Source organism: Lithobates pipiens, unplaced genomic scaffold (genome assembly GCF_037356315.1).
Source record: "Lithobates pipiens isolate NorthernLeopardFrog02 unplaced genomic scaffold, aLitPip1_a1.2 Scaffold_27, whole genome shotgun sequence".
Taxonomy (NCBI): domain Eukaryota; kingdom Metazoa; phylum Chordata; class Amphibia; order Anura; family Ranidae; genus Lithobates; species Lithobates pipiens.
Genome location: NW_027507788.1, coordinates 163,729,725 through 163,757,213, shown reverse-complemented (window position 1 = coordinate 163,757,213; position 27,489 = coordinate 163,729,725). Strand labels below are relative to the sequence as shown.

At 39.2% G+C, this 27,489-nt stretch overlaps 2 protein-coding genes across 5 annotated transcripts in view; both read left to right on the top strand.

Annotated features, from left to right (window-relative positions):
- The window catches only part of KIRREL3 (kirre like nephrin family adhesion molecule 3), a 1,324,921-nt gene that overhangs the window by 1,129,159 nt on the left and 168,273 nt on the right, over positions 1-27,489 (top strand). For all 4 annotated transcript variants that reach the window (XM_077457844.1, XM_077457843.1, XM_077457846.1 and 1 more), the window contains exons 8-10: positions 23,007-23,155; positions 25,642-25,769; positions 26,564-26,690. In XM_077457844.1, coding sequence (XP_077313970.1) covers positions 23,007-23,155; positions 25,642-25,769; positions 26,564-26,690 — 404 coding nt within the window. The remainder of the gene's footprint in view (positions 1-23,006; positions 23,156-25,641; positions 25,770-26,563; positions 26,691-27,489) is intronic.
- LOC143934324 (uncharacterized) lies at positions 5,825-12,741 on the top strand. Its single transcript, XM_077457842.1, has 2 exons — positions 5,825-6,027; positions 9,202-12,741. The coding sequence occupies exon 2, from the start codon at positions 9,255-9,257 to the stop codon at positions 11,925-11,927; it is 2,673 nt and encodes an 890-aa protein (XP_077313968.1). The 5' UTR covers positions 5,825-6,027; positions 9,202-9,254; the 3' UTR covers positions 11,928-12,741.

The following is a 27,489-nucleotide window of genomic DNA, read 5'->3' as shown; positions in this document are numbered from 1 at the left end:
CTAGCCAAAGTCACTGAATGGGGCTCAAGGCCTTTTTTTAAAGGTGCTTTCTTAACCACTTCCGGACCGCCCACCGTCATTATACGTTGGTAATTTGAAGGAGGATATTGTTGTTATGGCAGCAGCAAGCTGCCATAACCCCAGTGTCCTCCTCTTCAGTGAGCAGTCTGGTTTAAGATAAAAGTGGTCTCTGTGGCGGATTCGCCCCTACGGCTGCGATCCGGTGCCCTCCGCCGTGATCTAGATACGTCGGCAGCGGCGATCGGATCCTTCTCGTGGCCTGACATTCAAACATATCATTACAGGTCTGAAGCAACGTCAAAACGTCACTTCTGCCCATAGCTCTTAAAGGGCCATTTTTTTTTCCTTTTTTTAAATGACAAAATGTATTTTTTTTTTATTGCATTTTAACCACTTGACCACTGGGCACTTAAACACCCTTAATAACCAGACCAATTTTCAGCTTTTGGTGCTCTCACATTTTGAATGACAATTACTCAGTCATGCAACACTGGACCTATATGAGATTTTTGTCCTTTTTTTCACACAAATGGAGCTTTCTTTTGGTGGTATTTAATCACCGCTGGGTTTTTTATTTTTTGTGCTATAAAAGAAAAAATACAGAAAATTCTGTAAAAAAATGAATTTTTCTTCATTTCTGTTATAAAATTTAGCAGATTAGTAATTTTTTTTCATAAGTTTTGTCCAAAATTTATACTACTACATATCTTTGGTAAAAATAAGTACAAATTGGTGGATATTATTTGGTCTTTGTGAAAGTTATAGAGTCCACAAGCTGTGGTGCCAATATCTGAAAATTGATCACACCTGAAGTACTGACGGCCTATTTCAATTCTTGAGACCCTAACATGCCAGAAAAGTACAAATACCCCCCAAATGACCCCTTTTTGGAAAGAAGACATTCCAAGGTATTTAGTAAGAGGCATGATGAGTTTTTTGAAGTTGTCATTTTTTCCCACAATTCTTTGCAAAATCAAGATTTTTTTTACTTTTTTGTCATAAAATTGTCATATTATCAGTTTATTTCTCACACAGCATATGCATACCACAAATTACACCCCAAAACACATTCTGCTATTACTCCCGTGTACGGCGATACCACATGTGTGAGACTTTTACACAGTGCGGCCACATACAGAGGCCCAACATGCAGGGAGCGCCATCAGGCGTTCTGGAGCACCCAGGACAATTCTGACATTTCTCTCCTACATGTAAAAATCATCATTTATTTGCTAGAAAATTACATCGAATCCCAAAACATTATATATGTTTTTTTAGCAAACACCCTGGAGAATACAATGGTGGTCGTTGCAACTTTTTATCTCGCACGGTATTTGCGCAGCAATTTTTCGAATGCTTTTTTTTTGTGCTTAAAAAAAAAACACACTGTAAAGTTAGCCCAATTTTTGCATAACGTGAAAGATGAAGTTACACCGAGTAAATCGATACCTAACATGTCACTCTTCAAAATTGCACAGGCTCGTGGAATGGCGCCAAACGTCGCTACTTAAAAATCCCCATAGGCGACGATTTAATTTTTTTTTACTGGTTATATGTTTTGAGTTACAGAGGAGGTCTAGGGCTAGAATTATTGCTCTCGCTCCAACGTACGCAGCGATACCTCACATGTGTGGTTTGAACACCGTTTTCATATGTGGGCGGGACTTACGTATGCGTTCGCTTCTGCATGCGAGCACATGGGGACAGGGGCGCTTTAAAAAAAAATTAAAAATTTTATTGTTCATTTTACTTTATTTTAGTTTGACATTTTTTTCCCCAAAAATAAATTTTTTGATCACTTTTATTCCTATTACAAGGAATGTAAACATCCCTTGTAATAGGAATATGGCATGACAGGTCCTCTTTACAGTGAGATATAGGGTCAATAAGACCCCGCATCTCACCTCTAAGCTGGGAAGCCTGAAAAAAAAAAAAAAAAAGATTCTGGATTTGATAGTATTGGCGAGTCGGTAGAAGCACCGGAGGGCGGCGGGAGGGGGGGGGGTGTCTATGGCTGGGTATTGCAGGGTATCACCGACTATGGCTGGGTATGGCTGGGTATCTCAGAGTATGGCGTTGCAGAGTATTGCGTTGCAGAGCATTGCAGGATATTGGAGGGTGTTGCAGAGCATTGCAGAGTGTTGCACGGTATTGGTGGGTGTTGCAGAGCATTGCAGAGTATTGGCGGGTGTTGCAGAGCGTTGCAGAGTATTGCAGGGTAATGCAGAGTATTGCAGGGTATTGCAGGGTATTGCAGGGTATTGCAGGGTAATGCAGGGTAATGCAGGGTAATGCAGGGTAATGCAGGGTATTGCAGGGTACTGCAGAGTATGCACTGGTATTGCAGAGTATTTGCAGGGAATTGAGGGGTTAATTTTCGGTGAGCAGCGATGTGGGCACTACAGATGCAGCCCACATCGCTGCTGACACCGATCTCCTCCCCCTCCGCTGTTCCGATCGGTACAGAGAGGGGGGAGGGAGGAACCGGCGTCATAACATGACGCCGTTTTGATTACAAGTGATCACTCCGTCATTTGACGGAGCGATCACGTGGTAAACGGCCGCGACGAGCGGCCGTTTACCGTGATCCGTGATGCACCGGGTCCTGTGGACCCGGCGGTCACGGATGCTCTCGAGTGCGCGCCCCAGGGGGCGCGCGCGAGAGCGGAATTCTGGGAGGACGTCATATGACGGCCTCCCACAGTTAAGAAACCGCCCTAAAGCCGTCATTCGGCTATAGGGCGGTTATTAAGTGGTTAATGTAAATATGAGAGCTGAGGTCTTTTTGACCCCAGATCTCATATTTAAGAGGTCCTGTCATGCTTTTTTCTATTACAAGGGATGTTTACATTCTTTGTAATAGGAATAAAAGTGACACAATTTTATTTATTTTTTTAAAACAGTGTAAAAAACAGTGTAAAAAAAAGTGTAAAAAAAAAAAAGTAAAATAAATAAGAGAAATTTTTTTTTTTTTTTTTAAACGTGTCCTGTCCCGGTGACCTCGCGTTCAGAAGCGAACGCATACATGAGTAGCCCTAGCCCTAGACCTCCTCTGTAACTTAAAACATGCAACCTGTACAATTTTTTTAAACGTTGCCTATGGAGATTTTTAAGGGTAAATGTTTGTCGCCATTCCATGAGCGGGTGCAGTTTTAAGGTGTGACATGTTGGGTATCAATTTACTAGGCGTAACATTATCTTTCACAATATAAAAAAATTGGGCTAATTTTACTGTTGTCTTATTTTTTTAATTAAAAAAGATGTATTTTTTCCAAAAAAAAAGTGCACCTGTAAAATCTCAGAAATAGGCTCCTGCACATATATGTTGGCAGAATGGCATGGCTGGGCACAAGCATGTACCTGTACTTTTTAAGTGCCCAGCCGTGGGTCAGGAGCGTGCCGGCGGTGACCCGATCCGTAGCTCCGTGACCGTGGCCGCGGAACCAGCGGCCCTGATCACTGCTGGTGTCCCGCAAATGCGTCACAGAGCTGAAGAAAGAGGTGAGGTCTGTGTAAACAAACCTCTCCCCGTGCTTCCTACTGTGGCTGTCACCGATCGTCTCTTCCCTTTTATAGGGAAAGACTATCAGTGACGTCACATGCCAGGCCACGCTACAATAAAAAAAAACACATAACGCCATACATAACACTACACTGCCCCCTAGTGGTAACTCCTTCACTGCCAGTGTCATTTACACAGGAATCAGTGCATTTAAATAGCACTGATTGCTGTATAAATGACAATGGTCCCATAAATGTCCGATGTGTCCGCCATAATGTCACAGTAAAAATCGTTGATCGCCTCCATTACTAGTAAAAAAAAAATATTAATAAAAATGCTATAAAACTATCCCCTATTTTGTAAACGATATAACTTTTGCGCAAACCAATCAATAATCGCTAATTGCGTTTTTTTTTTTTACCAAAAATATGTAGAATAGGTATCGGCTTAAACTGAGGGAAAAAAAATGTTTTTTTATATATTTTTTGGGGATATTTATTATAGCATAGGTAAAAAATATTGAATTTTTAAAAAAATTGTCGCTCTATTTTTGTTTATAGCGCAAGAAATAAAAACCGCAGGGGTGATCAAATACCACCAAAAGAAAGCTCTATTTGTGGGGAAAAAAAGGACAGCAATTTTGTTTGGGAGCCAAGTTGCACGACTGCGCAATTGTCAGTTAAAGCGACGCAGTGCAGAATCTCAAAAAGGGGCTTGGTCCTTTGGCTGCAAATTGGTCCGGGGCTTAAGTGGTTAAGTGGTTAAAACATTATAGTATATTATGACATTACAGGATTTTTCCTGTAATGTGACTGATGGGTCCAATTCAACACAATACATATTTCAATGTGGTATGCCTGGTGCTATTTGAGCATTTGAGACTCCCCTAGCACAGCCTGAAAATTGATACCTGTGATTGAGCCAATATCGCAGCAGCGGTCCTGCTGAAGCAACACAAATCTTAGATGTTATCATCTAAACTTATTACTGTAACTAATACTGCTAATTCCTCCCTCCTGCAGCTCCCAGATCTTGTTCTGGCTTGACCTTACTACTTTTTTGGACTAGTTTGATGGCATTGACTAATGACTCTCTGAGTCCATCTGGCAGCCAGACCTGGCATTTCTCGAATCATGAGCCACCAATATAATTTTTTATTGGCCTATGGATAAAGTAAAATCATTTATTACCCTAGCCCTGTACAATTTCTTTTGTAACTCCTTCAAAAGGTGCTTACGGTTAAACATCTCAACGTACAGATGTCTTCATTAAACATTATGAGAGTAGCTGCTAAGTGCTAATCGCCATCAAGAAGAGTGCTAATTACACTGCAGTATACGCTGCCTTGGATGGCTGTCATAGGAAATTTAACCTGTGCCGTGCTGGCACATCATTCACTCACTCGGGTTGCCAGGAGTGACTGGAGATATAAGTGGCTCTTAGTACAGAGAATTTCCTGTTTATGCACAGATTAGAAGATCATAATGAATAGAAAGTGAAGGCAGGAATAATGTGTGTTATATTCTTAATATCTAAATTTTAATTGGCTTTATTATACTTATTCAGGATAATAATATTCCCATACTTTTTTACTGTGTGAATGAAAAACCTTGAATCAATTAATTCTGTGTTATGGCTTGCATAGCTGGAAAAGTAAATATTTAAAACCTGTCAGGATTTTGATGAATATTGTATATTTTATATATATTTTCAAGGGCTATGTAAAGTGATATTGTTTATGTAAACTTATCTAGTTCATTATATATGTTTTTAGAAAGTCATTTTATGTGTAAGCGAGAAGGCATATGTAAGTCGAGACAATGTTTTTCCAGACTTTAAGTCTAAAATATTCCTTCTTCCTCACATCCTGTCATTAGATTGTGGAGTTGTGATTTAAGTGTTAACACATGTCAGCTCTGTTATAGCAACCACCCTTAGCCCCCACCTTTGTGGAGGAGGAGGTATCTTTCGGGCGGGAGATTAGAGCTTGGTTAAAATAATGAGTGCTGGGAGGAGGGGGTCTCTTGAATTTTACAGACAGAAGGACACATGTCTTGCACACAGGCTGCCAGCATACAAAGGGCTGCCATTTTAGGTTTGAAATAACCTTATATCTTCTATAAGAATCATTGTACTATTTTTGTAAGCATTCTTTTGTATTTAAATGTGTACAAATAAATACACATTTTTGAATTACGCTGACTCAGATCTAATTAAGGAAATTCGTCTCACAAGAATTGATTGATTTCAACATAAGACTTTGAAATATCATTATTTCATATTATTTCATATTTCATATATCTAACAATTGGCGAGCTACAACCAGTTCAATCATAAGTCGGAAGTTTTTTTTTCCAAACTTCATCCTTTGATCAGAGGGGAATGAATTGATGAACAGAGATTAAACTTCGCAAAGATTGAAAAAGAACCTAGAAGACAAATCGATCGATTGATTGTGAAAGACCGGAGAATTTCCAGGAAAAAACTGACGGGTTTTTTATTTGGTGAGTAGAAACGTAATTATGGAATTTGTAGCTGTTTTAGCTGATGAAAGTACATTAGAATTTAAAGGTTTATCGAAACAGGTCTCTGATGCTGTTTTATGGAAATTAATGTATGATCAATGCTTTCAGGCAAATGCTGACATTGAGAAGGATAGATTCTCATTAGTTAAAACAAAGAAAAAAGTACGTAATATAATGAAACTTGTTAAAAGTTATAATGATATGGTGTTTGATATGCCAGGAAAACAAAATCAAAGTGTAACTGATAATGTATTTCTTGAACCTAGATGTTCAAGTTGTGAGACTTTTTGTACATATATTGAAAATTTAGAGAATGCAATAGAAATTGCAGCAGAGCAGGAGAAGAAATATACTGAACAATTATTGACTGAAAAAATTGAATTGGAACATAGAATTGATGCATTATTGCAATCTCTGAAAGAAAATGAAAATCAAATTGTTTTCTTGACCCAGGAAAAATTTGAACATGAAAATATTCTAAATATACTTAAGACCCAATTACTGCAAGCTGAGGTTTTTGCACATGTTCAGTGCTCAAGGATGGAGGATGATGAACATATGATGAAGGCAGCCGTCAACGTCATATCCTGTAATGAGTCAAATGTTAATATTTCCTCAGAAAATGAGAGTGGGAAGTCAGTTGATTTAAATAATACTGATAGTAAGCAGAAATGTAGATTTTCATCGCCATATGCTCAGAGAAAAGTCCATAAAAAGTTGAATAATAATAATACACAAAAGAGGTTGTATTATCCGAAAATTTTGCCCAGGCGTCAAGAAGTTTATTCTGTACGTTGGCACAGTAATCTGAGGTATAGAGGTCATAATAAGCAAATTCATTTTTCTTCTAAGAACCAAAGACAAAGATTGCAACCTGAAAATAGTCCATTAAGACAGGAAAGGTTTAATTATGTAGCATATAACACTCTGAAAACAGTCAGCAGTCCTTAAATTAACTGCAGATATGGTAAGAATTTTCTGGTTGACGTTTTATGGCTATGAATAAGGATTGATATGAGTTTAAAAAGATTTGGTTTTGACGTTTGGAATATTATTGAGGATTTTGATATAATTTTAATATTTTTCAAGGATAATCTATTGGATTATTATTTTTTATCAATGTTTCATTGTCATGAGTATTAAGTTTTTATTTTTGTTTTGTTCTGGCTGAACATTGAAAGGACTTGAAAAAAATGGTTTTAAGAATAGTTGTGTATTCAGTAACTGAAGACCTTTCAGCATGGTACTCAATTAGCAATTGAATGAATAGACAACAAGGAGAGACAGAGAAAAGTGATGAGCTTGTATTTGTTGAGTTAAACCGCATTGAGTATTGACAAGGAAGAGAAGTAAGGTTCACTAATGATTTAGAGTGATAATTCATATGTTGTATGTTATCTATGTAGAGGTTTTGTGGATTCATCCAATAAGACTCTTGTGCAGATAGAGACATTAGAAGTAGTTTTTGACCTTGCAGAGAGTAATTCTTTTGCATATGTTATTGTAAAAATTCCATCACATAAAAAGATAGTGAGTTATCTGTAGGTAACAGAACAGCAGAATTCATTGGCAAAGGAAGCAGCTTTTGCATGGAGAGTTAGTAATTCAACCTGGAATGGTATCTATTAATGTTGTGAAAAAATGGACACACAGATTCCTTTAATTTCAGAGGGAAAAAAGGTCACAATCTTTTTTATCCTCATAGGGTGCCACAGAGTTATTATTTGGGTCATTAGACCATAAGTTTGTGTCATGACAAAAAAGGATTTTCGTGTTTTTATATAAATCACAACACCTTCAGGTGGGATTCACTAATGATGATGCTTTAACTATTGTTTAGAGGTTGAATAATCATGTTTTTCTAGTTTGGGATATATCAGCAAACTTCAGTTGTGACAGAGGATGTGTAATATCAGGGAATAAAAACAGAGATTTCATGTATGATAACATTCACAGTTTGTAGGTATTATTGTGAGGATGTATCGGATAATTAAATCTAGGATTGATAAATGTTGTTGGACAAAGGAAATATTTGGGTTGATGTTGTTCCAGTTATTTTTAATGGATGTAAGAAGCACAATTTCTGATGCTACAAAGTATTCTCCTTTTGAGTTTAAAAGAAAAAGTAAAATGGCGTTTGTATCGCCTCGTGGAGTCATAATTGGTTGAAGAAGAGATACAAAATGGTTTCTCTAAAAATTTTCAGTTGAGAAAATAAAATGGAGTTTGTGTTGCCTCGTGGAGTAAGAAGGTATACAAAATGGTTCCTCCTCATATTTCTAAGTTTGAAAAAGAAAGTTAATTCATGATAAAAAGTGTCTTTGTTAGTTAAAAATATAAGTTTTTATATTACAATGTTTCTTGATTAAGAGATTAGGAAATAATTTGTATATATATTGATAAGGTAAAAAGGTTTGTGTATGTTTAAAATGATTTTTTACAAAGGGTTATTCATAGCAACCCTTAGGAATTTAGAATGAGACACTCATTGTTTTAGAAAGGTGGGAGGGAAAATACTCATTCTGTGGAACAATATAGCCCAGCTGAACTTTTAAGCTAGTCTTAAAAAGAAAAAAGGTGGGAGTTGGTGTTTAGGAGTAGAATTTTGTAACAAGAGAGGAGACAGTCAATTACTGGAGGGCATACATTCCAGGGAGATTTTTTCTCCAGCACACACAAGACACATATATATCATGAAGGATTGTTATTAAATCCATGCACATATCGGATTTAATCTTCAGAATAATCTATTTTTTGATATTTTACAATTGATATTGTTTTTTGTAACATTGTGTTATTTTGTTGTTAAACCAAAATTATCTTTTGTATAAGATAAGTGGTCTATTAAGTAGACCAGGAACAGAAAGGTTTATTTAAGATAAAATTAGATATTGTTGACACAAGTCTAACACAGAAAAGATAAAAGATGATTAAAGAATTGTTACATGTGAGGCCACACCCAGAGATGGTGACACATCACAGAGTTTCAGGAGTTGAAACATGGAAAAGTAATTGGGAAAGTCTATGGACATTTTGCGATGTTCAAGGGGTACAAATACTTTCTTAGTTCAGTGAAACAAGTATGCAGAAAGAAAAATGTGGGTATAACAAATTTTATATTCCGAGATAATGATGCTGCCTTTATTTTTTCAGGAATTAAAAATAAAAATCGAACTTGAAGAAAGTGCGTATTCCAAAAGAAAAAGATGTCAGCACAACAAATGAAAAGTTTTAAAGAGAGGAAGTGTATCATCACTACAGGATGCATCTTTTCCCTAGTGACAATTTTATTTGTGATAAGATATATCAAGAACTGCTCAAGTTATATAAAGACTAACAGGAATGAAGAATTACACAACAAAGATCATATGTTATTCAGAAATAAGAGAGATGAACTGAAAAATAAGAACATTGATATCATTACAAAGGACAAAAATGATAGAGTTATTGATATTAGTGCATATGATAAAAATCATAATTTTAGAGATGTTGATATTAATACAGCAGAAGATTTGTATGGATTTTTATGTATTGGTGATGGATATCTTTGTTGTTTACAATTGTATTTCATTCACAGCAATGATATTGACATCAAAGTTAAAATAGAATCCAAAACAAAGTTTGTTAAAATGCAGGGATCTTATAGACTAAATAACAAAACCGGAACTTTTGAGTGTAACATATTGTTGAGGAGTTTCTGGTCTATATTTTTAAAGGGTAATGAGTCAACAATTTGGTCTGGAGATGTTACTAATATTATGACAAGATCTGGGAAAATACTTTATTCCTTTGATCAATTTTATTATCTTTTTCAAAGTTTTGTAAAGATATTAAATCCAAAATATTTAAACATCATTGGAGATGAAAAAGGAGACGTTGTAAGAACATGGGATTTTAAAGTTATAAGAAAATTTACTGAAATAAGGGTCAAAATCGATATCTTTATAGTTGATAAGATTGTTCCAGAAATTAATATTTTCCCACAATCTTTGAAAATTATGGAAGATAAAGATAATTTGCATTTGATATGTGATACAAAAATATCTTTACCTCAAAATTCATTGTTGACTTGGAAAAGGAATGGTGAGTTTTTGGGTAGTTTTCTTTATAGTTCAACTATCATAATTCATAAAGGAATTTTTGGTAGTGTGAATTGGATCAATGATACATTTGTTTATCAACAAATGAGAGTATCTTTGAATGATACTGGTATATATGAATGTTGCATATCAATAGAAAATTATCCGGTGAAATGTGCAAAGGCAAGTGTTGTTGTTATGTCTCCAAGGAAAACTCCATGTGTCAATAAGAAAAGTTTCTCTGCAAGTCCTTTTCAGATTAACCATTTCCAATCCAGAACTCTTTTGAGAGAGGGAAAGTTTGTCATTGTTTTGTGGAACTTTAATGTTTCAGAATGGAAAATTTCTACAAGGTTTCCACAATGTCAAGGACATCTGGTTAATATGGAATTGGGTATTGAGAGATGGTTTGGAATTAATAATAGAAATTATAACAGAAATAAGCGTGGTATTGTTGAAGGTATTTTAGGAGGGATTGGCACTATCGGGAGTATAACAAATAGTATGGATATTAATACTTTAAAGTCTGATCTAGAAACCGCTGGTTTAGTGGGAAGTAATGGTATTAAAATACAAAGACATTTAAATCAGATTTTAGAAAATATGGTAATTAAAACTGCTAATATAATGGGTCCATCTATTTTACATCTTCAAAATATTACTCTTTATTTGATGAGAAGTGAACAACATTCTCATATAGCCAGAGCATGTTTAGAAATTCAAACGGAATATTCCACTAATTTTAAAATAATTGCGCAAGCATTTCAGAGTGGAATAACTCCTCTTGGCATTTTACAGTATTTGCCCAAAGAATATTTATATGCGATAAATCATACAGATTTATGGGTAAATAAATGGATAGGATGCAAGCAGGACATATGTTATAGTTCTTCTATGATTCCAATAGCCGGAAAAGAACAAATTTTGGTTCCAATCACTGTTTTGGGATTACCTGTCAGTAATACACAATTATTATACTATAAATTACAGTATACAGATTTTGTATTTAACAATGAAAATTCTGAATTAGAACAATTAGATTTGTCATCATGTTTACAATTCCAGTCTAAAATTATATGTTTACCTAATCAAGATAAAAGCATATTTCATTCTTGTTATCATAATCACACATTATGTTCAGCAAGAATTGAAAATAAAATTAATTCTGAATTAGTTACTCGTGTAGATAAAAAGAAGGTTTGTTTTCAGATAATGTCAGATACAGAAAGGGTTAAAACTTTTTTCTCTTCTTGTACAAATACAGAAAACCTAGATCAAGGGTTGTATTGTATAGAAGGAGATATTGTTGCAATAAGTATTAATGGATTGAGAACAAATTTAACAAATATGTTTATGAAAAATATTAGCGCTCTTCCTACACAGTATAATATTTCTCAAATAGATGAATTTCCATGGGAAAAATGGGCAAATATAATTCAAAAGGATCAAGGTTTATTAATAGCTTTGGCTAAGGAATTGCAGAATGCAGAAGTATTGTTTAAACATGAACAAGGTAATTTGCAAGAAATATCGCATCAATGGTCAGAATTTTCAGGAAGTAATTGGTGGAAAAGATTTAGTAATAGTGTATCCATGTGGGGAAAAACTTCGATAACTTTAGCGACAGGAAATATTTTATCACATCCTATTGTAATTATTTTTATTATTATTATGTTATTCCTTATATTCCAGTTATGTTTAATGTTTAGAATGAAAAAATTATATAATCGAATTAGAAGTGATATTAAGAAAGGAGATGATTTGTTACAAAGTAAATTAAAGAGGAAAATTAGGTTTTGAAGGTATGAATCCAATTGTGTAGGACAAAACATTTGGAGTTATTGAATCAAAGTTTGTTTGAATGTGACATGAATGATGATGGATGAATTTTTAATCTGAAAAATATGATTGGTATTCATATTTCAGAGGGGAATGTTATATTCTTAATATCTAAATTTTAATTGGCTTTATTATACTTATTCAGGATAATAATATTCCCATACTTTTTTACTGTGTGAATGAAAAACCTTGAATCAATTAATTCTGTGTTATGGCTTGCATAGCTGGAAAAGTAAATATTTAAAACCTGTCAGGATTTTGATGAATATTGTATATTTTATATATATTTTCAAGGGCTATGTAAAGTGATATTGTTTATGTAAACTTATCTAGTTCATTATATATGTTTTTAGAAAGTCATTTTATGTGTAAGCGAGAAGGCATATGTAAGTCGAGACAATGTTTTTCCAGACTTTAAGTCTAAAATATTCCTTCTTCCTCACATCCTGTCATTAGATTGTGGAGTTGTGATTTAAGTGTTAACACATGTCAGCTCTGTTATAGCAACCACCCTTAGCCCCCACCTTTGTGGAGGAGGAGGTATCTTTCGGGCGGGAGATTAGAGCTTGGTTAAAATAATGAGTGCTGGGAGGAGGGGGTCTCTTGAATTTTACAGACAGAAGGACACATGTCTTGCACACAGGCTGCCAGCATACAAAGGGCTGCCATTTTAGGTTTGAAATAACCTTATATCTTCTATAAGAATCATTGTACTATTTTTGTAAGCATTCTTTTGTATTTAAATGTGTACAAATAAATACACATTTTTGAATTACGCTGACTCAGATCTAATTAAGGAAATTCGTCTCACAAGAATTGATTGATTTCAACATAAGACTTTGAAATATCATTATTTCATATTATTTCATATTTCATATATTACAATGTGCCAAAAAAACAAAACAAAGAACAAACAAAAAGCAGAAAAGTCTTGCCCAGGATTCATTAAAAGCAGATTTATACATGTCTGACATGTGCATGTATCACTGCTACTTCCAAGCACTTGAACATGCACTGATTATCTAGACTTATTCAGGCTGTCAATCATCATGCGCTGTGCAGGTGTGATTGTGTTAGTGTGATTTTAAAGTAAAGCCGACACAAACATGTGCAATTCAGACTGAATGGAGGTTATAACCCATAGGTCTAAACACAAAGCGGATAGGTTATATGCAAAGTTTGACCTTTCCTGAAAAAGTTCAGATTTTCTACCTTCTAGAACTCCTTATTCGTCCTTTAGGATCCTTCTACTGCTACTGTATGTGTGTAGAGAGAAGTGCATTTTTTGGCAAGGTGCATTGTTAACATGCACGGGGGGCGCTGATAGGGGGGGACCACGAGTCCTCCCGTAGGGGGCTCAGGCACATTGGGAGGGGGGCCCCAAACAGCAGTCAGAATTGGTGCGGAGGGGCAACTACAGAAGGATGCCCTGTGCAGCTCTTTGCAGCAGCTGGCTTTCAGCTGCTGCAGGGACAGACACAGGGCATTGTTCCTGTAATTGCTCCCGCCACACCGATCCTCCTCCCTATTATGCCTGCCTCTGATTCCCCGTCACTGTGCCCCCCCCCCCCCCAATCCATGGCACTTCCGGCTTCCATATCCTGTAAAAAAAAAAATTTACATTGTAATATTTTTTAACAATTGTTAAATAAAATTTTAATTATACATTTTTTTACAAAAGTATAAAAACATTTAAAAAAGGACTAATTCACAAAGGTTCTTGTCAGGTCACCTTGAGGCGAGGTGACAGGTGCACACCGTAGGGATCAGGAGTGCACCGCAAGGTTGTGGACCCTACGGCTGACTGCTGCAGATGGGGGACAGATCCCACTGGGGTTAGAGCGTAAGATTCCCTGGGGCACGGAGTCTAAGAGCCAGCAGGTGTTCACCAGCGCCTCTAGTGGTGAGGATGGACTTGGCTGCAACTGGCTCCAGGTCGCGACCCCCAGGGTCCCCCAGCTCACACCCACAGTAGGCAACAGGAGGATAGGGATGGTGAGGGACAAAGCCAAGGTCGGGGCCACAAGCAGACAAGAATAGTCGGGGACACGCCAAAAGGTCAGGATCACAGGCAAACAGGGATAGTCAAGACACGCCAAAGTCGGTAACGGAAACCAGAAGCAGAGCACACAGCAGGAAACTGGAAGCTAACACACAAAGGAATACACAATGGTTGATCAGCACTGATGGCCTGCAGTGCACAGGTTAATATAGGGCTCCCTGATAGGGCCTGGGGTGGAGCCATGCTAGAGGAGAGGTTATAAAAACCACCAGGTGGAAGTGGCTGGCCTCTTAGTCTGAAGGCATGAGGGGAGGTAAGCAAACACAGGAAGATCACTGCATAACCATGACAGTTCTCTTTTATGTTTGTGTCAACTAATAATGATTTTCCTGTATTTTTTTTAAGAAAATATTGTTTTGATATTTTCGGGGGGAGGGGTGCCTGCAATGTAGGCTGTACAGGGGCCCCATGATTTCTAACAGCAGCTCTGAACACGCATTTATTTTGTTTGTTGAAAGCTCAAAAATCATGGACTTTAGAGGCACATATACATAAAATAATTCCAAATTTTATTTTGTCTACATTAAAACATCTTTACACTGAATAACAATTGGCCCTGGTGAATCTTTAAAGCTCTACGTGTTTTGCGACCTAGTCACTTCTTCAAGAGACTTTAATATATATATATATATATATATATATATATATATATATATATATATATAAAAATAAGGTTAGGTAGTCTTAAGGTCCACTAGTTTCATGTGTGTTAGTGCTGTTGTGTTAGTACTCCCCCCCCCCCCCCCCCCGGGCTTGTCTGTGAGCATTACTTTAGCATTAATTTTTTCTGTTCATACTGCCAGAAGCCCACCACTAATGGGTTAATACAGTCATTTGGATGAAACAGGCTTGCTGACAAGAACCCTTTACTAAGGTCTTCTTACTTATCCAAATGACTGTATTAACCCATTAGTGATGGGCCTCTGGCAGTGTAAACACAAATTAAGGCTCACAGACCACCCTAGGTGGGAAGTCCATTGATGGAAATAAAGGCAACAAAATTCTCTATTTTTACACAAAATATGTGGTTACTATGGACAACTTAATTTTTTCCTGCACTGGTTTTGTACCCAAAAAATGTCAGCTCCTCTACCCTTCTTTTGGAAAATCAGATTTAGACCAGAAGATATAGATGATAGAATGCCCCACCTGAGTCGAAGAGAGTGCGCAGCATATCTGGACACTGCACTACATACATGTCATTTTAAAAGAACAACCCACTGGACACATTCCTACAGCAGAGATTCAGTGTGCAACACTTCATAAATAAATAATGATAAAAAATAATGCTTTTAGTGATAATAATAACCTCAGTATATCCATATACCTAAATTCTGCCACCATGAGGATATTTAGAAAGCTACACTGCCTATTTCAGGTCATACCAATCCTTGTATATCAGCTCAGCTTATTTCTTAGGACTGTAAAGGCAGCATTCAGAGTCTTATAGGGCGAGAAATACTCTGTTTTTGTTTTTTCTTTGTTTATTATGTTTTATTGAGTTAAAAAAATATATTATGGATACAAGTAATCATTCATGTACAGCATGTTATTAAACAAAAAATGCACATTGCAATTGCATTCGTAACTGCATTAATGTGGGGGGTAGGTGGGCCTCAAATATTTTTTGGGCAGATTTTAAGTGGTTGGGCATAAATTCTGTCTTTTTTGCACTTTTTTTTTTTTACTTAACTTTATTAATATCATATAGAGCAGTGGTCCTCAACCCTGTACTCAGGGCCCACCAACAGGCCAAGTTTGCACGATAACTGAAATACATCACAGGTCATATCATTTGCTGCTCAGTGATTGCCGTATTCTAGTCAGACACTCCCCAAGGTAATACATAAAACCTGGCCTGTCAGTGGGCCCTGAGGACAGGGTTGCTGACCACTGATATAGAGGACACAAATTCCCTTTTGTGATGCATTTTTGGTGACCGGTTCTTTTTAATGAGACATCAAGGGTAAAAAAAAAAACCCTGATATCCCATCTGTCCTCCAATGAAAGTAATGCAATGCAGACAGTGACATGTGGGCCCAAAAGTGAACAGGAAGTGGAGATTAGCAAATGGACGTTCTACTTGGTGGGACCCACCATGCTGATCCCAGTTATGCAGATGGGCATGCAGAGCCTGGGAAACATGGCGGGGGGAGCAGAATCACTTCCATTTGACAGCCGGCTTGTCAGATTTTTACACCCGTTGCCTCTGACATACTACATACAAGGTTGGCAGTAAGAGGGGTTAAAATACTTTTTTTTCTGTGCTTTTAAATGCATGTTTTTATGTTAACGAGGTATAGTGGCAGTGTAAAGAGAACAAGTTTAGATTATCTTCTATTAAATTACTATCATTTTGGGACCTTTTTCTATGTGTCCTGCAACCCTGATACTTTTAAGGCATGTTTTATTATTATGTATTTAACACAGTTAAAGCGTATGCCTGTTTGAAAAAAAAAATTAAAAGTCAGCAGCTACAAGTACTATAGCTGCTGACTTTAAAAGAAAATCTACTTACCGGTCCTCACCCGGGCTGGTATTCTGTTTCCTGGCACCGGCATGTTTAGTGTGGGAAGCTGGTTGCGATTCCTTGAGGCTTTACGGCCAGCTTCCTGATGAATGATCCCACAGCTTTCTGGGACCTGTGACATGTTTAAAGATCTTGCGGACAGGAAGGGGGCGGGGTTGGCGGTATTGCGCTTTTGAGGGTCTAAATAGGAAATAAACAATGACCCATCTTTGGTGTCCATAGGAGGAATTGTGCCCTATCATTGGTGTCATTTGGCCCCATTGTTGGTGTCATTGGGAGGAATTGTGCAGCGTTTGTTTTCTATGAGAGGAATAGTGCCCCATCATTGGTGTCAGTCTGGGGAATCATGTCACATTGTTGCAATCAGTGGTTGAAAATAGCGCCCCAAGGGCTGGATAAAAGCAACCAAAGTGCTGAATCTGGCCCCAGGGGTGCAGTTTGGAGACCACTGGCCTAGGTTAGGGGTCTCCAAACCATGGCCCTCAAGTCGTTCTGGAACTACAATTCCCATGATGCCTAGTCATGTTGTGAAGGTCAGGTTTTACAATGCCTCATGGGACGTGTAGTTCTGCAACAGCTGGAGGGCCGCAGTTTGGAGATCCCTTGTCTAGGTTATCCAACCAAAAGTAAGAGTGGATACTTACCAAAACTAGGTATGTGACGATCCCCCCCCCCCCCCCCCCCCAAAAAGTCCACAAGTGTTAAAGAAGTTCCGCTTTAAGTATACAAATCTATACCTCAGATATAAAAGAATGGCACTTCTAGAGGAAAGACGATTTTGCTGAGAAACAGGGAGTGTTGAAGGTACCGTACATGCATGATGTAAAACCATTCAGCCAAAACTGAGCACAAACATTCCTTCATAGTAATACCACTTGCCTAGTGGCCAATTGGCTAATGAGTGTTTTAACGTGCATGCATTAAAGAGACTCAATGTTCTGCGCTAATATGAAATAACGTGAGCACCTAATGAAGGCTTCATCGCCAAATGTACAGACGTAATGGCCTCCATCAGTAACTGCAGTGGCTTCTATTCTAAACACTTCTCTGTCATTATCGGCATGCAGCTGCTGAATGTCGGAGAAAATGGTAAAGGGGTCCCTTGTGGGATCCAGTCCCCCCCCCCCCCCCCCCAGAGCAGGCAGTAATGAGTATTTGCACAATGTAAGCTAGAGATAGGAAGCTTTCTTCACAGGAACAGTGGGACCCACAAGAAATTGTTTCTGCCTTATCTCACAGCTCTTCAAATGTCATCAATGCTAGAAATTAGAGTGCAGGGTTCTGTAGTGATCGCTTTCATATAAAGAGAACTCTGGTCTAATTAAAAACTTGGAGTTTAAATAAACAGCCACTCGTTCATGTACTTCTGCTAGTCAGGGAGTCAGATAAGTGCCATTTATATAAATACAGTATATTAAAGTGTGAGAGAGCTGGTGGTGGTAAATTAAATATATGTAGAGGCCTCACATGCAACCCCTGACATCATCAGCAGGGCCACACATAATATTCAAAGTTAAAGTGGTTCTAAAGGCAGAAGGTTTTTTACCTTAATGCATCATGCATTAAAGCGGAGCTCCTGACTTTTAATAAACTCACCTGTCCCACGGTCCAAGGTTGGGGCCGTATGGAGCCTTGCTCCTCTCTCCCTCCTCTCCGCGGCACCTCCATTGAAACTGTGGGCACCCGGCTGTGACAGCTTGTGGCTTCACAGCCGGATGCGCATGCACGAGTTGCGCTGCACTCTCAGAGTAGGCAGGCAATCTTTTGGGGGCATTCGGCAGGGGGGAGGAGCCAGGACCGCCAACGGGGGACCCAAAAAGAAGATGATCGGGTTATACTTATCTGCTCTGTGCAATGGTTTTGCACAGGGCAGGTAAATATAACATGTTTGTTGCAAAAAAAAAATAGAAAATACAACCTTTAGGCTCCGTTCACACAGGGGGCGACACGAGGCGACACGACTTGCCGTGCCGCGACCTGACAAGTCGCCCCCGTTCTGTACTACGGAACCATTCTAAGAGGAGCGACTCGAGTCGCTCTGACTTAGAAAAAAGGTTCCTGTACTACTTTTGGGCGACCTCGGGGAGACTTGCATTGACTTCTATACAGAAGTCATTTGCAAGTCGCTGCTGAGGTCGCGGCAAGTCGTGTCGCCTCGCATCGCCCCCTGTGTGAACCGAGCCTAAGAATGACTTTAACGTAATGCTACAGATTGCTGCAGAGATGCAACATTAAATAGAGACTGTAGATAAAACTGAGGCTGTAGAAAGCTATTGCAGCCACCACATCTAAGGGCTGGTAAGCTGAAATATGTTACATTTTTGTTTTTGGGTTTAGTTATTGCAATTTGTTTTCTTCTTTACAGGTAAGCAATGCACAAAGGTTTTTGTACGTATTGAACAAATAAAACAAAAAACACATGTAATGGTATATTTTCCAGACCAAAAACGGGAAAAAGTAAAGCCGGCCGTACCTGATTCATACTGTATTTTTTTCATTCAACCTTGTGGGGTGAATAAAAAAAGAGCTGATTCTCTGATCCAAACATCTGATATGCAGAATCCTCCTGCTGTAAAATTGTATTCTGTCAGCGGGGAGAATTCGTGTTTTTGGCTATACCCAGCAGCACTGATTGTTTGTGAAAAACCCAACAGGCTCAACTTGTGTACAACCAGCTAGCCCATACATGAATCGAAATTTGTCTGGTCCCCGCTAAACCCACCAAATTTCAATGTTTGTATGGATGGCTTAATTGTTAGGGCTTTTATACAATTTAACAGTCAAGCAAATCTGAAGGAATAAAAAATTGTCCCTTTCTGTAGCCACCCCTTCTGTTGGGCATGCACAGCGCAGTGTACAATGTAAAAAAGATTGCAAACGGGCAGGAAAGAAACCTTTATTGTAGAAGCAATATAGGGGTTGGTTTACTAAAGGCAAATACATTGTGCACTTTGCAAAGTGCAGTTGCACCAGAGCTCAGTAAAAAAGGAGAAGCTCTGATGACTTCCAACATCCAATCATGTGCAAGCAAAAATGCTATTTTTATTCATTTTCCTTGCACGTGATTGGGTACTCCTTGGAAAGTTAAGCTTTACCTCATTTGCTAAGCTCTGAAGCAACTGCTCTTGCAGAGGGCAACTGTTCTTTGCACAGTCTATTTTCCTTTAGAAATTCAACCCCATAGTATGTCTCTTATGCAGTACAAAGCCTGCCTATTTGCACATTTTTTTGTTTGTAATTCACTATGAATGTTTATATTTTTGAGTATTAAAGCAGAGTTCCACCCAAAAGTGGAACTTGCGTTTTAAGCACTCCTCACCCCCTGGCATGCCACGTTTGGCATGTCATTTTTTTTGGGGGGGGGGAGTGTGTACCCTTTTTTTCATGGGACTTGCTGTTCCACTTCCTGCTTCCTATCTTCGGCCACCTAGACGACTCCTCCTCTCGCCCTAGATGGCCCCTCTCTGCCAGCAATCTTCTGGGACACAACTCAGGTCCCAGAAGATCGTCTGGAGAATAGGAGAGCACATTGCATCTCGCGCATGTGCAGTGTGCGCCAAGCCGTGAAGCCGTAAGCTGTCACGGCCGGGTGCCCACAGTTACCATGACAACGCAGAAGAAAGAAGGGGGAGAGAAGCTAGTCTCCGGGTGACCACATCGTTGGACCGTGGGACAGGTAAGTGTCGGTTTATTAAAAGTCAGCAGCTATGATTTTTGTAGCTGCTGGCTTTTAAAGAGGAAGTAAACCCTGATGGGTTTACTTCCTCTTTTTTTCCCTGCAAAGGTAAAGCATAATGGACTACTATGCATCGCATAGTAGCTCATTATGTGTCACTTACCTGACACAGGAGCCAGCGAAGTCGCCGCTGATCCCTGTAGTCCGCCGCATCCATGTTGCTGGTGGCGTCTCGCAGCTCCGACGAATCACAGCGGCGAAGCCGCGATGACGTCACTCCCGCGCATGCGCACGGGAGTCGCGTCTCGCAGCTCCGCCGCTGCCACTCGGCGAAGCCGCGATGACGTCACTCCCGCGCATGCGCACGGGAGTCGACAAATTAGGCAAATCCATTCATGGATTTGCCGCATTTAGTGCGCTTGCGCGCCGCTGTCTACGGCGCATGCGCCGTAGACAGCGGTGCCCATTTTCGGGCAAATATCTCCTAAACCATATAGGTTTAGGAGATATTGCTTGGACCTACAGGTAAGCCTTAATCTAGGCTTACCTGTAGGTCCAAGTTGTTTGGAAGGGTTTACTTCCTCTTTAATAAACTAAAAAACGGGTGGAACTCCGCTTTAAAACAAGTAAACATAAGGTGAAAAATGTGAGTGGATGTTTTGATGACACAAATGTTATGTACTTTCTGGCCACTTAAACTTCAGATGAAGCCAATTAGCGCTTCTCAAATTCGGATTCATTGATCACACATCTGTCTTAGTCATAGAAACATTTATAAAGTCCGCTGAATTGTGCAGAAAAAAAGTACAGCAGTGATAAGCCAATCTCTTGGGATAAATACACAATACTTGGACTGTCTGCTACTACTCATAGAGTAGATTTATCATATCTAAAATGAAAAAGAGATGGCGTTGTGTCTTTGCTGTCATAATTTTAACCTTGAATCTGACTGCTAAAATCAACAAAGGGACCTTTAGATGTGGCATATCTTCTATATTGGGCTGTATATACAGTATTTGATAGTCTGCTCACCAAATGTCATTACCTTTTATTTTTTTCCTGCAGCATGCTTACAGTTGGGTTCTGGTTTTTGACAAGCGTTCTCAGGCCACCAGCACTGTCACATGAGCCCTACACACACTTTGCACACACACTCATGCATCTTACTTGCTGTGTTTGGAGAGCCATTAACAATGAATGGCACAACAAGCAGAACAAGCCTTGTATGTCCATTTTGTGAATGCAGGCAACATTTTGTAATTTTGCAAGCATTCAGGCATTACTGTATTGTGAACGCACTTTCACTCAATAGCAATCCACTGTAATGCGTTAGCACATGCAACTACCCATGCATTGTGTTAAGGCAGCCCATTATTTAACGTTAGCCACCAATGTTAAGGCCATGGATGAAAAGGATTCCTTGCATTTTATAATACAGTGCAAATGTGTTCACATCTACTGCAACGCTCTCCTTAATGGCCTACCCTTAAGCAGGCTATCCCCCCTTCAGTCTATTATGAATGCTGCTGCTAGACTAATACACCTCACTAATCGATCTGTGACTGCTACTCCTCTCTGCCAATCCCTTCACTGGCTTCCCCTACCCCACCATGTAAAATTCAAAATGCTAACCATAATCTACAAAGCCATTCACAACATCGCCACCATCTACATCACCAACCTGATCTGCAGATATCGCCCAAATCATCCCCTCCGCTCCTCCCAGGACCTCCTGCTCTCTAGCTCCCTTGTTACCTCCTCCCATGCTCGCCTTCAAGACTTCTCCTGAGCCTCTCCCATCCTCTGGAACTCCCTGCCCCAGTCTGTCCGATCAGCTCCTACCCTGTCCGCCTTTAGGAGATCCCTGAAAACTAATTTATTCAAGGAAGCCTATCCCACACCCACCTAACAACTGTCCCTGAGCCACCCCCATCAAATCATTCTCTGCAGCTATTACCTTTTGTACCACCACCCCCTCCCTTTAGAATGTAAGCTCTACGAGCAGGGCCCTCCTGTACCTTTTGTATTGTACTGTAATTGTGTTGTCCCCCCTATACATTGTAAAGCATTGCGTAAACTGTTGGTGCTATATAAATCGTGTATAATAATAATAATTGTAGTGCAATATACAGCACAAAGTGCTATAAGCTGCTCATACCGCACTTTACTACAATACAAAGGTGTAAAATCAGCCTAAAACCCACACATTAGTGAGATTATTTGCAAGCCAAACATATTTACATGAACACAAAAAACGGCTTTCTTTTACAGTATAAGAACATTATATAAATGACCAGCTCACTTTAATCAGCGTATTTAGATGTGCGCAATGAGCAATGAAATGGTGTTTTAAAAAAACTGAAAATGAAGATAATGAAAATGCAAACATTATTTAAAAAGAAGATAAAGCTGATTAAACATTGTTAATGAATTTTAATTACTGATTCAACTTTCATTTAGGCCCCGCTTTTTGTGATGGTTTTAAAAATATTCTGAAACATACATTGTAACTAACACTTGCAGGCCCAGCGGACGTTCCTGAATAATGTCTATATAGTTATAGTTGCTGATGGATGATACTCTGCCTGAAATATAGGTCAGCATCTAAGAGTGAATATACAGATCAATAGGGAGGTAGTGAAAGGGGAAGAAATATCAGCTACCAGGGACAGCTCAAGTATTACAGGGGTCTTCTGTCTATATCATGTGATCAGGGATTTGGCCTTTAATAGTATTAAACAGTTCAGCAATGTCTCCCTTTGTGTTTTTTAGGTGGGCCAAAGGTGGACAACTCCTGAAGGAGGTGACAGAAGAGACCTTCGAGACAGTGGTGGATTACTCGTTCTTCACGGAGCCGGTATCTTGTGAGGTCACCAATGCCCTGGGCAGCACCAATGTCAGCAGAACAGTAGATGTATATTGTAAGAGTCTGACCTCTGATCTTTGTCCCCGTTCACATATTCCTATTGCAATTCCCAGGATAAGCTTCTGTGCCATAAAGAAAACATGCCTTACACAATGTACAAACACAAAAAGACCTAATTATAAAAGATTAAAACTGATGTTCTTCCTTATCTCTTTGCACTTCAACATTGCCACTTTTTCTGCTGATCTTTTGTAGAAGATGCAAATTTAGCAAGGAGATTGGACAAAGTATGGCAAGATGAGAATTATTTTCTTTTGCCCAATTTTAATGACTAGGCCCCCTAGAGCAGTAGTAAAAGAAACTGGATACCCAAAGCAAAAACGTTGCTTATCGCCTATGTTGAGCAATGAGATTTTAACAAATTCTCCAGAGTGAATATAAGGATTGTAACAATTTACTGTTAGCGCAAAAAACATAGTGACTGGAGATAAAGATGAATCAATAACATACAATCTGTGGATGATTCGTCAGTCCAAAGGATGGGATAGTGGTATGATAAGGCAGCTGCTGTCCTCGGAGAGAGCTAGCTCTGTATGCAGAAAAGAAGGGAGAAGACAGGAAGCGCCACCCAAGTGCATTATTACAAGCAAATTTTAAGGGCAAAGTTGTAGTGGGATCCCGGGGTGCCAGGTGTCCAAGAAAGAAATGGGCTCTAATGTGGTCTGAGAGTCAGCAGCACATCCTGTGGCCACCAGGAAGGTGTCCAGAACCAGCGTGGAATGCACGAAAATGATGTCATGGGCCGCTGGGCTACTTCCGTGATCACTGTTATGCCGCATACCCACGATCAGAATTCTCATCAGAAAAAGCTCTGATGGTTTTCCCGACGGAATTCGGCTCAGGCTCTCTTGCCTACACAGGGTCACACCAAATTCCGATCGTTTATAACGCGGTGACGTACAACACTTACGACACGACTAGAAAAAGGGAGTTCAATAGCCAGTAGCCAATAGCTTCTGTCTCGTAGTTGAATCTGAGCATGCATGATTTTTGGCGTGTAGGAATTGCATACACACAATCGGAATTACGATAGAAAGTGTTTCCGTCGGGAAAATTGAGAACATGCTATAATTGTTTGCCTGGTGGGAATTCGGACAGCTAAATTCCGATAGAGCATACACACGGTCGCATTTTCCGATGAGAAGCTCTCATCTGTCTTTTTCTGTCCGGAATTCCGATCGCGTGTACGCGGCATTAGAGTTTGATGGGATGGGCAGACAGGCTATGTGCTCGAGTCTCAGCTCCCTCTACAGGCCTCTGTAACAGTGATCCAGGAAGTAGCCCAGCTGCCTGTGACATCATTTCTGTGTATTCCACGCTGGTTCCGGACGCATTACTGGTGGCCACAGGACATGCTGCTGATTGTCCGGCCACATTGGAGCCCATTGGATTCTTTCTTGGACACCTGGAGCCTCGGGATCCCACTAAAACATCAGATTACAGATGAACCTATGTTTTTACTTCTTCTTGTGAGTGTTTACAGCTACTTTGCCATTAAAATGTGCTTATAATAACGCACTTAGGTGGCGCCTGTGTTCTCCCTTTTCTGGATGAAAGGATTGGCCTTTTTTCATGTTTGATGACCACTGCTGGAGAAGGTTTGTGTACTTGTTCCCTATTTGGTTCAAGCAAAGAAAGGTTGAGGGCAGCCAAAGGGTTTGCAACATATGATGAAGTGACCAGGTGATTATTTGGCATCAAGCCAGGATAAAACCAAGTACACATCTAGCCAAGTGTCTACACCAAAATGGATAGCTGGAACACATTGAATGCAATGGTTAGGACAAATGGAGTTGCCTTTGAGCCAGGTCAGATAAGATGAGAGACGCAACCAAAGTTGCACCTTAGCCAAAGTGCACCGTAGAGCAGCCAATCGGACAGTGTAGTCTGGTGCCCCACTGAAAGTGTAATCCCCATTCACTGAGTGTGCTGATATATGCAAGTGCATGAATATGCGCTGACAGGATTGTCCATGCACTGATGCACATAACTCATGTGGAATTATACGCAAACTTGTACAAAGGCTACAACATGGACAATCTGGGGCACAGGAAAGCATGAGGGGCCCACCAATACCAGACCAGGGAGGGGAATAACTGTCAGCTACCTTATCCAACAAATTACCAACTCACTGTTGACGATGAAGGACCATCAGATGACAAACTTAATAAACAGGAAAATGATAGGTTCCTTACAACAGCATGGGAGTCAGGTCATCTCAGCAACCAGAACCGACCTTTTGCATCTGCTTTGCCAAATAGGGCACATTGTCCATTCCCTCAAATTAACCACAAAATAATGTGAATTTCACTTGTTTATAAATGGGCTCCTGTCAATTTTATACCAGTGCTGGAGACTCATCTTTGTAGTTTATGTGCTACATTGTATCTATTTGTAATACATAACAAAATGTCCATTCCACCAACAACGCACTCTGTTCCAAAATATCTTAAAGTGTTTCACTGTTGCTGATTACTCCAGTTGGACCTAGGATGACATCAGAACCAGAATCCGTTACTGTGGACCTTGGATCTGAAGCCACCTTTCACTGTGCGTGGACTGGTAATCCGTCGCTGACCATTGTCTGGATGAAGCGTGGATCTGGAGTGGTATGTACAAACTGTATAGCATTGATGTTTTTCTGCATAGATGACCACAGATGTTGCTTTAGTGAATGGAAAAATAATATTCAGCCCTATTTAATGAACTGTTTTATAATGTAAAAAGCATTCTAGAGAGGCCTAGGGGGGCTACTAATGCATGGGTCAACTGGCCTTTTATACCAGAAGCTCAGACTAATTGTGTGTCTCTGTCCTGCTTCAGATATATTTGTTGATAGATTGGACAGAGCTTAGATCTTTTGTCTGTTTTATTTTTATTTTTCGTACATTTGCCCTTTGGAAAAATTATCTTAATTTCCTGTACTGCTGATAACTATCATAACCAAGATTTGATGGAAGGTTCCACTGGTCAGGGACACAAACAGTGATATCAATTTGATGGTAATGTTAACCTTTTCTCCATCTATTGAAAAATAAAGTGGGCTTTTAAAGTCACTGGGAATGGTGCTCTTCTATTGCCACTCCTGCCACTGACATGCTACGAAGGTGTGGACTTTTTTTAGGTTTCCGTTTTTCTAAATATAATTAATGTGTTGGACTGTATAAGGAATTTAAACAGATTTTATTTACACAAATATAATGTATTTCCCAAGAATTTAATTCAGGTTATGTCATGCTAACAATTTAGATGTAAACTGTGCTCTGCAGAGTCACTTAACAGAGCAGCACAGAGTACAGTGATTACAGTGCAAAGAGTACATTTCTCGAGTCACCAAATGTCATTTACTGCAGATGTGAACTCTAGAAAAGTAAATCTGAAAGGTAACTATTTTGTATCACAGGTGTTAAGTAATGAAAACTCCTTGACTCTGAAAAACGTGCGCCAGGAGGATGCTGGGAAGTATGTGTGCCGTGCTGTGGTTCCTAGGGTAGGCGCTGGTGAGAGGGAGATCACCCTGACAGTGAATGGTATGTAAAATGTTTACAATTTAGCTGCCATGGAACAGGTGGTGGGAGTGACTTTTAAAAAAAAAACATTTTGTTTTTGGTAGTTGATAAAGAGATAATAGGCGTGCGCATGGGGTGTGCCGGATGGGCCCAGGCACACCCTAATCACCCCCATGCTCTGTGTTTTCACTGCTGACTGCTGCAACTCGGATCGGGTCTGGATGCTGGCATCCTGCACAAACTGCTGTGCTGCGAGTGGGTGGTGATTTTTGCAGGGTCGATGCAGCTTCCATAGTTTTGGCTGCAGATTCCGCTGCCACCGGCAGAGTTATATACAAATGCACTCCGCCTGCCCTCCTGCATCTCTCTTTTGCCTTGAAAGAAGCAGCAGAGGACAGCGGCAAGCAGGCGGCAGCTAGTTAGAGGTGAGCACTGAGAAGGCAAATGGACCAACATGTAAATTAAAGAGAAAAGGCAACAAGTCAAAATGAACCCTTGCTTTGCCAAAAAAGAGCAATGCTTGTTGGCAAAAAAGTGTGTGTGTATATATGTATATGTATGTGTATATATATATATATATATATATATATATATATATATATATATATATATATAATATATGTATTATATAAAACTTTATTTTCTGCCTATACATACACTTTCAGTTGATTTTTAAAAATATATTTTTTTTATTGTTCTCACACATGGTTAGATATCAAAGCACTATTTTAACATGTGTGAGAACAGTTGAAAATTACATTTAAAAATCAACTTGAAATGTATGTATGGGCAAAAAAAATGAATATATATAATTTGTGTT

Excerpts from the sequence above, each read along its gene's own strand:
- LOC143934324 (XM_077457842.1), top strand. The coding sequence starts at position 9,255 with ATGTCAGCACAACAAATGAAAAGTTTTAAAGAGAGGAAGTGTATCATC.